The sequence below is a fragment of the Salvelinus fontinalis genome, chromosome 19 (assembly GCF_029448725.1).
Source record: "Salvelinus fontinalis isolate EN_2023a chromosome 19, ASM2944872v1, whole genome shotgun sequence".
Lineage (NCBI taxonomy): Eukaryota > Metazoa > Chordata > Actinopteri > Salmoniformes > Salmonidae > Salvelinus > Salvelinus fontinalis.
This window is the reverse complement of record NC_074683.1, coordinates 10945672-10958283: the sequence shown is the minus strand read 5'-3', so window position 1 is coordinate 10958283 and position 12612 is coordinate 10945672. Positions and strand designations below refer to the sequence as shown.

The following is a 12612-nucleotide window of genomic DNA, read 5'->3' as shown; positions in this document are numbered from 1 at the left end:
GGAACGCTCACATTCCACGCATAGCCGAAGAGTTTTCAAATCTCTCTACTAGCTACCTCCTAAGTGTGGGTTACATGACCAGCATGTCGGTGTCCATTTGCTGAACAAGCAAAAGGTGAATCCCTAAAGGATGCAAAAAGAACAACAAGAGCAGTAATAACCCAGACATTGGATGCAAAGAGGAAAACATTCCTGTTAGTTAACTCGCAGGGCAACAATTAAAAGGAGGGAGCCATCCCATCCACATTCAGACAGCCCTCCCTAACGTTCCTCCTAAGAGTCCTCTTCAAAGAAACTTGTTGTAATGCTTCACATGAAAGAAGATTTGTGGCTAATTTGGTCTTCAAAGACACCAGCGCTGTTACGATCTACCCTCAAAAATAATCTAGGTTAGAGAGTTGAAAAGTAGGACTTCCACATATATTATCCCACATTCTTGAGAGACATACCATAACAGAAATGTTGAAAATGAAAATCCATGACATCTGTAAGACTTATTAACGAACACCTCACATGTTATGCAATTCTTAGTAACGTGTTCAATGTTTATGAATGGGAGCTTACTGTGCTGTTCCAGAAAAGAACGTATTGTTGACACAGCTTCATCCCCATCCCTCTGAATCTCTGCATCCTCTTGCATGGAGACAGCATAATGATACAACAGCATATAATAGCTGTTGGCGCCAGTGCAGCTCTCATTGAGTGTTCATCATTGCAGCATCTATCTCTCTTTTTGTTCACAGCCCAGAGATGCTGCCGGAGTTAATATATAATGAGTGAGTACTTAAGGTCACATTAGTGCTCAGCAGAGAGGCACATTGCCTCTGTCCACTCCACAGCAGCAAGCCTTAAAACATCAGCAGACAAGTAAACACTAGAGAAATGCAAATACAATATTAAAACGGGAGAGATTTTTCAGGCTGTCAGCCAGCTACTATGAAGGATGTGAAGTCAGACACAAGATTTCTCTCACAAATGTTTGAGTGAGGAGCCCCGGTCACATTAAAACGCGCGAACAGACAAACTTTGCCTCTGCGCACTCTACACAGCAAGAAGACACCAAGCCTTAGTGAAAAACGACAGCAAAGGAAAAGAAAGGGAATAGACGGGGAAGAAAGATTCGTGTTTGAACGCGAGCGATAGAGTGCTGCGTTGTCCCACTAAGATTCTACACAATAAATCCCTAAAACATCCGCAAACAAGTAAACACTGGCAAGGTAATGCCATGCAATATTAAACAGGAGAGACGTCTAATAGTGTCCAGCTACTGTACGGAAAGTCAGATACAAGCATTCTCTCACAAATGTTGGTAGCAAATACAAATGGTAAGTAACATCCCTGACTGATGTCCAGATAAAATAATTGCTTAACACTATTCAGGATCTCCAATCTAAACCATGGACTTGTGGCAGGAGCCCGAAAGCACACATAGGGCTCCTGTCAGGGTTACGATTGGAGAACAGATTCTGATAGGTTTGTGTTTTCTCACAGCTGAGCTTCTCACGGAAAGATCTTCCATATTGTTAAGCTATGCTTTTATCTGTACATCAGTCAGGGATGTTACTTACCTTCTGAGTTGTACTTCAGTCAGTAGTAAAGGTACGCACCTGTCACTTTGTAACCGCAGCAGCAACACTTAGCAACAATCCAACCACAACAGGAACAACAATGCCTCCCTTTTTTCATCCTGGCTAGCTAAAGGAAGCTCATTGCTCCGGGAGACGAATGATAGGGAGAGAGGGGAGATAGATGCAACATGCACCCTTACTGCAGTCCAGTCAACCAGCCACTAGCTGCTTCAAGTTCAGCCTGTTCCACTTGCCTCCACTGAGGGGAGGGACAGACAGGGAGGGAGGGAGGAGGGAACAGGGCAGGCGCACCCTACACTCCCAGGCACTCACTCACTACCTCTGATTCACAGGGAGCAGCTTGGGTTAGAGTGAAAAGGTTAACGTAATAGGTCACTTTGACAAAGGCACCACTAGCCCTATCTGTATGGTACTAGCAAACATAAAGACAACACTCAGCTTGTTTATATACTCAACCTTAAAAAGGTCCAATGCAACCGTTTTATCTCAATATCAAATCATTTCTGGGTCGAAATGAAATACCTTACTGTGATTGTCTTCAATTAAAATGGTCAAAAAACAAACAAAAATAGCTTCTTAGCAAAGGACAATTTCTCAAACAAGAATTTTGCTAGGACTGTCTGGGAGGGATCTATGTGGGCAGGGGAAAACTGAAAATGAGCTCTTATTGGCAGAGAGTTTGGAACGCCCCTTCTTATTGGTGAATGTCATCAGGCAGGCCAAAACTCCATCCCACCAAAACAGGCTGACATTTCAGGCGGTCTTTTCAAACAGCCCTTGCACTAAAAGAGCATTAACATAATTTAAACAATTTCACAGTATTATTTCAACCTCATACTAGAGTGGAAATCTACACTACGGTTCAAACGTTTTAGAACACCTACTCATTCAAGGCTTTTTCTTTATTTTTACTATTTTCTACATTGTAGGATAATACCGAAGACATCGAAACACACATGGAATCATGTAGTAACCAAAAAAAGTGTTAAACAAATCAAAATATATTTTATTTGCGATTCTTCAAATAGCCCCCCTTTGCCTTGATGACAGCTTTGCACACTCTGATGTCGCAACTATTATTCTAAAATGTAGAAAATAGTACAAATAAAGGAAAAACCTTGAATGAGTAGGTGTTCTAAAACTTTGAACTGGTAGTGTATATAAAACACAGTACAATCAAGTTTTTGACTGCACTGTGCCTTTAACTGCACTCAGTCTACCAGTAGTTAAAATAGGCGTCATGGGTGGGAATGGCTGTCAAATGTCATGTCATTCTTGCCAATCAGATATGAGCACCAAAATTATTACTTCTTATGCTACTGAGGAAAGACAGCCAGGTTTCATTATGTTAATTGCCATGTTACGCCCTGAAAATAAGTCCTTTCCCGCTACGCCCTCTCTAAGTCTCCAAGTAACGCTTCTGAAAAAGCTTATGTCAGAAGCACCTTGTGTGTATCAAATCCTATAGAGGATAAATAAGGACAGGTTGTGGTGCTGTACTGAGAACTAGGACACTGCAGGTAAGGAGCTGTGTGATTGTTATGGAGCATATCTGGGCTATGTGGCTGTCGGGGACACAGAAAGACAGAGCAGTGCTTCAGACAGAGCAGTGCTTCAGGGAAGGTACAGACTGAGCCCCACACAGCCAGATGGAGCACAGGAAGGCCAAGGGCGTTTCAAGATGAACAGGTAGAACTGGTACTAGAGCAGTGAAGAAATGGACCACCAAATGGGACATTTTCAAGGAAGACAATATCAACATAAACTCAGCAAAAAACGAAACGTCCTATCACTGTCAACTGCATTTATTTTCAGCAAACATAACAAGATTCAACTGAGACATAAACTGAACAAGTTCCACAGACATGTGACTAACATAAATGGAATAATGTGTCACAGAACAAAGGGGGGCGGGGTCAAAATCAAAAGTAACAGTAAGTATCTGGTGTGGCCACCAGCTGCATTAAGTACTGCAGTGCATCTCCTCCTCATTGACTGCACCATATTTGCCATTTCTCACTGTGAGATGTTACCCCACTCTTCCACCAAGGCACCTGCAAGTTCCCGGACATTTCTAGGGGGATTAGCCCTAGTCCTCACCCTCCGATCCAACAGGTCCCAGACGTGCTCAATGGGATTGAGATCTGGGCTCTTCGCTGGCCATGGCAGAACACTGACATTCTTGTCTTGCAGGAAATCACGCACAGAACGGGCAGTATGGCTGGTGGCATTGTCATGCTGGAGGGTCATGTCAGGATGAGCCTGCAGGAAGCGTACCACATGAGAGAGGATGTCTTCCCTGTAATGCACAGCGTTGAGATTGTCTGCAATGACAACAAGCTCAGTCCAATAATGTGACACACTGTGACATTGACGGACCCTCCACCTCCAAATCGATCCCGCTCCAGAGTACAGGCCTTGGTGTAATGCTCATTCCTTTGACGATAAACGCAAATCCGACCATCACTCCTGGTGAGACAAAACCGTGACTCGTCGGTGAAGAGCACTTTTTTCTGTCTCATGTCTCCTTGAAGCATCCACAGGTGCATGTTCATTAATTGTTTATGGTTCACTGAACAAGCATGTGTTTAAACCCTTTACAATGAAGATCTGTGAAGTTATTTGGATTTTTACGAATTATCTTTGAAAGACAAGGTCCTGGAAAAGGGACTTTTTTGCTGAGTTTACCTGACTACACAGGCAGGGTAACATCTTACATTGGTGTATGTGGGGAAAACTGCATTCCAATCAGTACTTTTGTCACATTCAACAACAAAAAACCCTGGCTCAATGCAGAGCTGAGAGGCCTACGCTCTGCCAAGGAAGAGGCACATAGGATTGGCAACGTGTAACATTAGACAGTAGTGAAAGAATCTGAATAAGGGGATTAAAGCCGCCAAAGGACCATACAAGGAGAGGCTAGAACAACAACTCTCCACTAACGACTGCTCGTCTGTCTGGAGGAGTCTTCAGAAGATCACAAACAAAAGAACCCCTATGCATCACGTGATCCCCTTCTACCTAACCAGCTCAACAAGTTTTACTGCTGCTTTGCAGCACAAAGGACCGTCAGCTATCAAGCCGTGGCGTGAGTCTGAGCTGCAGGGCCAGTCGGGCCCTGGTAAGGACATCGTCCGGGATGTCAATCTGCCTCCTGCCCACTCCTCTCCTGATCCTGTTGGGGGCGATGTTGAGAGGGAACTTGTCACTGAGCTGACCGGGTCCTTTCCTGTCCCTGTCCTAGGCCCTGTCCATACAGGGGAATCTGAGAGGCCTGTGAGTGCATCTGCACTTGGCGTGAAGGCAGCACTACAGCAAAAGGGTCTGGATATGCCCCAGGGGGAAAATGTTTCCCCAACCATTGCTCTTGTGCCCTTGGACTGCACAGAGAGTGGTAGAAAGCTGACCCAAGTCAAGAGTCAGTCTGCTGCTGACAGTTCTACCCAAATCCAACTGACTCCCGTCTGACCATAGCTGACTTCTACTTCTAGGTGAGACAATATCTCTTTTTTGAGGTACCTATGAACTGAAAAGTTGGTTCTTGAAAAGGCGGTGGTGAACTGTGTTTAGACCTACTGATATGCACCTGAGAAATGGCGCAAACTGAGATTTTCACAAATGTATTGAAAATGAAATACAGAAATATCTCATTTACGTAAGTATTCACACGCAGTCAATACTTTTTAGATGAACCTTTGGCAGTGATTACAGCTGCGAATCTTTCTGGGTAAGTCTCTAAAAGCTTTGCACACCTGTCAAATTGGTTGTTGATTATTGCTAGATAGCCATTCTCAGGTCTTGCCATAGATTTTCAAGCCGATTTAAGTCAAAACTGTAACCAGGCCACTCAGGAACATTCAATGTCATCTTGGTAAGCAACTTGAATGCAACAGTGCATTCAAAAAGTATTCAGACCCCTTCAGCTTTTGTTACGTTACAGCCTTATTTTAAAATGTATTAAATGATTTATCATCAATCTAGACACAATACCTCATAATGATAAAGCAAAAACAGGCTTTTAGACATTTGGTAAAAACTGAAATATTACATAAGTATTTAGACCCTTTACTCAGTACTTTGTTCAAGCACCTTTGGCAGCGATTACAGCGTCGAGTCTTCTTGGGTATGACAGTACAAGCTTGGCACACCTGTATTTAGGGAATTTCTCCAATTATTCTCTGCAGATCCTCACAAGCTCTGTCAGGTTGGATGGGGAGTGTCGCTGCACAGCTATTTTCAGGTCTCTCAGAGATGTTTGATCTGGTTCAAGTCTGGGCTCTGGCTGGGCCACTCAAGGACATTCAGAGTCTTGTCCCGAAGCCACTCCTGCGTTGTCTTGGCTGTCTTGTCAGGTCGTTGTCCTGTTGGAAGATGAACCTTCACCCAAGTCTGAGGTTCTGATTGCTCTGGAGCAGCTTTTCATCAAGGATCTCGCTGTACTTTGCTCTGTTCATCTTTCCCTTGATCGTGACTAGTTTCCCAGTTCCTGCCACTGAAAAACATCCCCACGGCATGATGCTGACACCACCATTCTTCACCTTTGGGATGGTACTGGTCAGGTGATGAGCAGTGCCTTGTTTCCTCCAGACGTGACGCTTGGCATTCAGGCCAAAGAGTTCAATCTTGGTTTCATCAGACCAGAGAATCTTGTTTCTCAATGTCTGAGAGTCCTTTAGGGGCCTTTTGGCAAACTCCAAGCGGGCTTTCATGTGCCTTTTACTGATGAGTGGCTTCCAGCTGGCCACTACCATAAAGGCCTGACTGGTGGAGTGCTGCTGAGATGGTTGTCCTTCTGGAAGGTTCTCCCATATCCACAGAGGAACTCTGGAGCTCTGTCACGGTGACCATTGGGTTCTTGGTCACCTCCCTGACCAAGGCTTTGGGTTTTAGGTTAATGTCCTGCTAAAATGTAAATTGTCTCCAAGTGTCTGTTGGAAAGCACACTGAACCAGTGTGCTTAGCTATATTCCATTTATTTGGATCCTAAAAAACTCCCTAGTCTTTGCCAATAACAAGCATATCCATAACATGATGTAGCCACCACCATGCTTGAAAATATTAAGAGTGGTACACAGTGAGTGTTGATTGGCAAACAGGATGCATGTTTTGGAATATTTCTTATTCCATCATTTTACTATAATTTAGGTTAGAATTGTGGAATAACTACTACAATATTGTTTATCCAGTTCTCCTATCACAGCCATTAAACTCTACGACCGTTTTAAAGTCACCATTGGCAGTTTCCTTCCTTCCCAGCAACTGAGTTAGGAAGGACAGCTGTATCTTTGTAGTGACTGGGTATATTGATAAACCATTCAAAGTGTAATTAAAAGCTTTACCATGCTCAAGGGGATATTCAATGTCAGCTTTTTCGACCAATAGTTGTCCTTCTTTTGGAGGCATTGGCAAATCTCCCTGGTCTTTGACTGAGGGACCTTACAGATAATTGAAGTTGTGGGGTACAGAAATGAGGTAGTCATTCAAAATGTTGCACACAGAGTCCATGCAACTTACTATGTGACTTGCAAAGCACAATTTCACCCCTGAACTTATTTAGACTTGCATAACAAAGGGGTTGAATACTTATTGACTCAAGACATTTTAGCTTTTAATTGAAAATTAATTTGTAAAAAATTCAAAAAACATAATTCCATTTTGACGTTATGGGGTATTGTGTGTAGGCCAGTGACACACAATCTCAATTTAAGTAGCGTTCACCACAAACAAATTCCTTGCTTCATTTCACTTTGCCTTTAACTTCTTATGGCTGCAGGGGCAGTATTGAGTAGCTTGGATGAAAGGTGCACAGAGGTGCCCAGAGTAAACGGCCTGCTCCTCAGTCATAGTTGCTAATATATGCATATTATTAGTAGTATTGGATAGAAAACACTCTGAAGTTTTTAAAACTGTTTGAATTATGTCTGTGAGTAGAACAGAACTCATATGGCAGGCAAAAACCTGAGAAAAAATCCAAACAGGAAGTGGAAATTCTGAGGCTGGTCGGTTTTCAACCAAGATCCCATTGAAATCACAGTCTGTCAACAGTCTGTAGACATTGTCTGATGCCTCTACTGTGAAGGGGGGCCGAATGAGAGGGGAATTAGTCAGGTCTGCCATGACCTCACCATTCTTTGACCATGCGCGTTCACTTGAGAGGGAGCTCTGTTCCATCGCTCATCTGAAGTCAATGTAATTCTCCGGTTGGAACGTTATTCAAGATTTATGTTAAAAACATTCTAAAGATTGATTCAATACATTGTTTGACATGTTTCTATGGACTGTTAAGGAACTTTTGGACATTTTGTCAGGTTGTAGTGAACGCGCTTCCCTGACGTTGGATTTGTTTACCAAACACGCTACAGAAATAGCTATTTGGACATAAATGATGGACATTACCGAAAAAAACAAAAATGTATTGTGGAAGTGGGAGTCCTGGGAGTGCATTCCGACGAAGATCAGCAAAGGTAAGTGAAGAATTATAATGCTTTTTTTATTTTTTATTTTTGTAAATTTTATCCCCTTTTCTCCCCAATTTTCGTGGTATCCAATCGCTAGTAATTACTATCTTGTCTCATCGCTACAACTCCCGTACGGGCTCGGGAGAGACGAAGGTCGAAAGCCATGCGTCCTCCGAGGCACAACCCAACCAAGCCGCACTGCTTCTTTAACACAGCGCGCCTCCAACCCGGAAGCCAGCCACACCAATGTGTCGGAGGAAACACCGTGCACCTGGCCCCCTTGGCTAGCGCGCACTGCGCCCAGCCCGCCACAGGAGTCGCTGGAGCGCGATGAGACAAGGAAATCCCTACCGGCCAAACCCTCCCTATCCCGGGCGACGCTAGCCCAATTGTGCGTCGCCCCACGGACCTCCCGGTCGCGGCCGGCTGCGACCAGAGACTCTGGTGGCGCAGTTAGCACTGCGATGCAGTGCCCTAGACCACTGCGCCACCCGGGAGGCCCCCATAATGCTTTTTATGAGTTTTGTTGACTGCACAATTTTGCGGGTAACTGTATGGCTTGCTTTTCTGGCTGAACGCTGTTTTCAGATGATTGAATATTGTGTTTTGCCGTAAAGCTTTTTGAAATCTGACACAGTGGTTGCATTAAGAACAAGTGTATCTTTAATTCTATGTAAAACATGTATCTTTCATCAAAGTTTATGATGAGTATTTCTGTTATTTGACGTGGCTCTCTGCAATTTCTCCGGATATTTTGGAGGCATTTCTGAACATGGCGCCAATGTAAACGGAGGTTTTTGGATATAAATATGAACTTAATCGAACAAGACATATATGTATTGTGTAACATGAAGTCCTATGAGTGTCATCTGATGAAGATCATCAAAGGTTAGTGATTAATTTTATCTCTATTTGTGCTTTTTGTGACTCCTCTCTTTGGCTGGAAAAATGGCAGAATTTTTCTGTAAATTGGCTGGTGACCAAACATAATCGTTTGTGGTGCTTCCGCTGAAAAGCCTATTTGAAACCAGAGACTTTGGTGGGATTAACAACAAGATTACCTTTAAAATGGTATGAGATACATGTATGTTTGAGGAATTTTAATTATGAGATTTCAGTTGTTTGAATTTGGCGCCCTGCACTTTCACTGGCTGTTGACATATCGATCCCGTTACCGGGATTGCAGCCATAAGAAGAACCATGATGAGCACATGCATGTCTGAGTAGGCTTAGCTGTACCGCCGAATCTGACTCTAAGTAGCCTTCCATCAGCCTACTACCAAATGTTGCACAGTGGAAGAAAACTGCATGTCTGGTGGCTCGCGGTCTGTCAATGAGTATCTCGCAGACTCGCAAGTAGATAGTGAGAAATAATCTGTAGGCCTAATATTACATGGTTAAATCTGTGGGGGAAAAATTGTTTACAAACTGTTTACAGGCATTTAACACCCTTCTGCATTTTTGCTATCTATTTACCCAACTTCAATCTGTTAAATCACATTGTTCAAATGTTTATATTTAGTTGCAAAAGTAACAGTCCTGGCTGAGCCCCATATGTGAGCGCACCATGGCCGGCTTTGCAGTTACAACTGTGTCCAGTGGTGGAAAATTGTCATACTTGAGTAAAAGTAAAGATACCTTAATAGAAAATGACTCAAGTGAAACTGAAAGTCGCCCAGTAAAATACTACTTGAGGGCCTCCCGAATGGCGCAGTGGTCTAAGGCGCTGCATCGCAGTGCTAGCTGTACCACTAGAGATTCTGGGGGTACATAAAAAAATATATATTCCAAAAAATATATATATACTACTTCAGTAAAAGTCTAAAAGTATCTGGTTTTAAATATACTATAGTAAACGTATAAATCATTTCAAATAGCTTATTACGCAAACCAGGCGGCACACTTTTCATGTTTTTAAAATGTACAGATAGCCAGGGGCACACGCCAACACTCAGACATCATGAAGCATTTGTGTTAGCGGGACCATTTTCCTGTCCTGCTAAGCATTCAAAATGTAACGAGTACTTTTGGGTGACAGGGAAAATGTATGGAGTAAAAAGTACATTCTTAATGAAGTAAAAGTAAAAGTTGTCAAAAATGTAAATAGTAAAGTACAGATACCACAAAAAACAACTTAATTATACTGAACAAAAATATAAACGCAACATTCAACAATTCCTAAGATTGAATCTAATATGTGGATTTCACATGACTGGGAATACAGATATGCATTTCTTGGTCACAGATATCTTAAAAAAAAAGTTGGGGCATAGATCAGAGAAAGGACCGTATCTGGTGTGACCACCATTTGCCTCATGCAGCTTGACACATCTCATTTGCATAGAGTTGATCAGGCTGTTGATTAGGCTATTGATTGTGGCCTGTGGAATGTTGTCCCACTCCTCTTCAATGGCTGTGCGAAGTAGCTGGTTATTGGCGGGAACTGGAACACGCAGTCATACACTTCAAACCAGAGCATCCTAAACATGCTCAATGGGTGACATGGCTGGTGATTGTGCAGGCCATGGAAGAACTGGTACATTTTCAACTTTCAGGAATTGTGTTCAGTTATTTGCGATATGTAATGCCCGGCCCCATAAGGTGATGGCAGCGGATGAATGGCACGACAATGGGCCTTAGGATCTTGTCATGGTATCTCTGTGCATTCAAATTGCCATCGATAAAATGCATTCGTGTTTGTTTTCCGTCGCTTATGCCTGCCCATACCATAAGCCCACCACCACCATGGGGCACTCTGTTCACAACGTTGACATCAGCCAACCGCTCGCCCACACAACACCATACACGTGGTCTGAGGTAGTGAGGCCGGTTGAACGTACTGCCAAATTCTCTAAAATGATGGAGGCCGCTTTTGGTAGAGAAATTTTCATTCAATTCTCTGGCAACAGCTCTAGTGGACATTCCTACAGTCAGCATGCCAATTGAATGCTCCCTCAAAACTTGAGACATCTGTGGCATTGTGTTGTGTGACAAAACTACACATTTTAGAGTGGCCCATTACCTGTGTAATGATCATGCTGTTTAATCAGCTTCTTGATATGCCACACCTGTCAGGTAGATGGATCATTTTGGCAAAGTAGAAATTAGCACTAACAGGGATGTAAACCAATTTGTGCACAAAATTGGAGAGAAATAAGCTTTTTATGCGTATGGAACATTTCTAGGATCTTATATTTCAGATCATGCAACATGGGACCAACACTTTACATGTTGAGTTTATATTTTTGTTCAGTGTAGTATTTTAAAGTATTTTTACTTAAGTACTTTACACCACTGGCTGTGTCTGAATGCACCAGGATATTTGTGTTTTGATAAAACAGCTCTGCCTGCAGGCCCGGATCCATGAAGGGGCAAAAGGGGACATAGCCCCCTCAATTGAAACTTGTGCCACCTCAGTTTTAGTTTAAAGTCCAATACAGCTAATGAAAGACACAGATCTTGTGAATCCAGTCAACATGTCCGATTTTTAAAATGTTTTACAGGGAAGACACAATATGTAAAGATGTACATCTATTACCTAAAAACACATTAGCATAATCCACCATCTTTTATTTGTCCACCAACACCAGTAGCCATCACCAATTCGGCTAAACTAAGATATTTATAGCCCCTAACCAAGAAAAAAACTCATCAGATGACAGTCTGATAACATATTTATGGTATGGGATAGGTTTTGTTAGAAAAAAGTGCATATTTCAGGTAGATGGCATAGGTTACAATTGCACCCACCGTCACAAATGGAATAGAAAAACTACATTGAGCAACGTGTTTACCTACTTACTAATCATCAAACATTTCGTAAAAATACACAGCATACACGAATCGAAAGACACAGATCCTGTGAATACAGACAATATTTCAGATTTTCTAAGTGTCTTACAGCGAAAACACAATAAATCGTTATATTAGCATAGCACATAGCACATAGCAGCCCAGCATTGATTCTAGCCAAAGTGAGCGATAACGTCAACATCGCCAAAAATATATTAATTTTTTCACTAACCTTCTCAGAATTCTTCAGATGACACTCCTGTAACATCATATTACACATTCCATATAGAGTTTGATCGAAAACGTTTATATTTAGCCACCAAAATCATGGTTAGACAATGTGAAATGTAGCTCAGCTGGTCAGAAAATGTCCTTGCGCCACTTAGACAGTGATCTACTCTTATACATAAATACTCATAAACGTGACTAAAAAATATAGGGTGGACAGGGATTGATAGACAATTTAATTCTTAATACAATTGCGGAATTACATTTTTTAATTTATCCTTACTTTTCAATACAGTTTGCGCCAAGCGAAGCTACGTCAAAAAACATGGCGTCCTAAGCCACTAAAATGTTTCGACAGAAACACGATTTATCATAATAAAAATGTCCTACTTTGAGCTGTTCTTCCATCAGTATCTTGGGCAAAGGATCCTTTCTTGGGAGTAATCGTCTTTTGGTGGAAAGCTGTCCTCTTGCCATGTGGAAATGCCAACTGCGTTCGGGATGAACTGAAAAGCGTGCCCAGCTATTCACATCGTTTCAAAAAT

General features: G+C 42.4%; 1 protein-coding gene across 6 annotated transcripts in view; it reads right to left on the bottom strand.

The window, feature by feature from the left end:
• LOC129816351 (kalirin-like) overlaps positions 1 to 12612 on the bottom strand; it is a 288411-nt gene that overhangs the window by 45294 nt on the left and 230505 nt on the right. The window contains exon 1 of one of the 6 annotated variants that reach the window (XM_055870751.1): positions 1608 to 1804. The exons of the other annotated variants lie outside the window; for them this stretch is intronic. Coding sequence (XP_055726726.1) covers positions 1608 to 1686 — 79 coding nt within the window. The 5' untranslated portion in view covers positions 1687 to 1804. Of the gene's footprint in view, positions 1 to 1607; positions 1805 to 12612 lie in introns of those variants that run through there. 6 annotated transcript variants of the gene reach the window in all.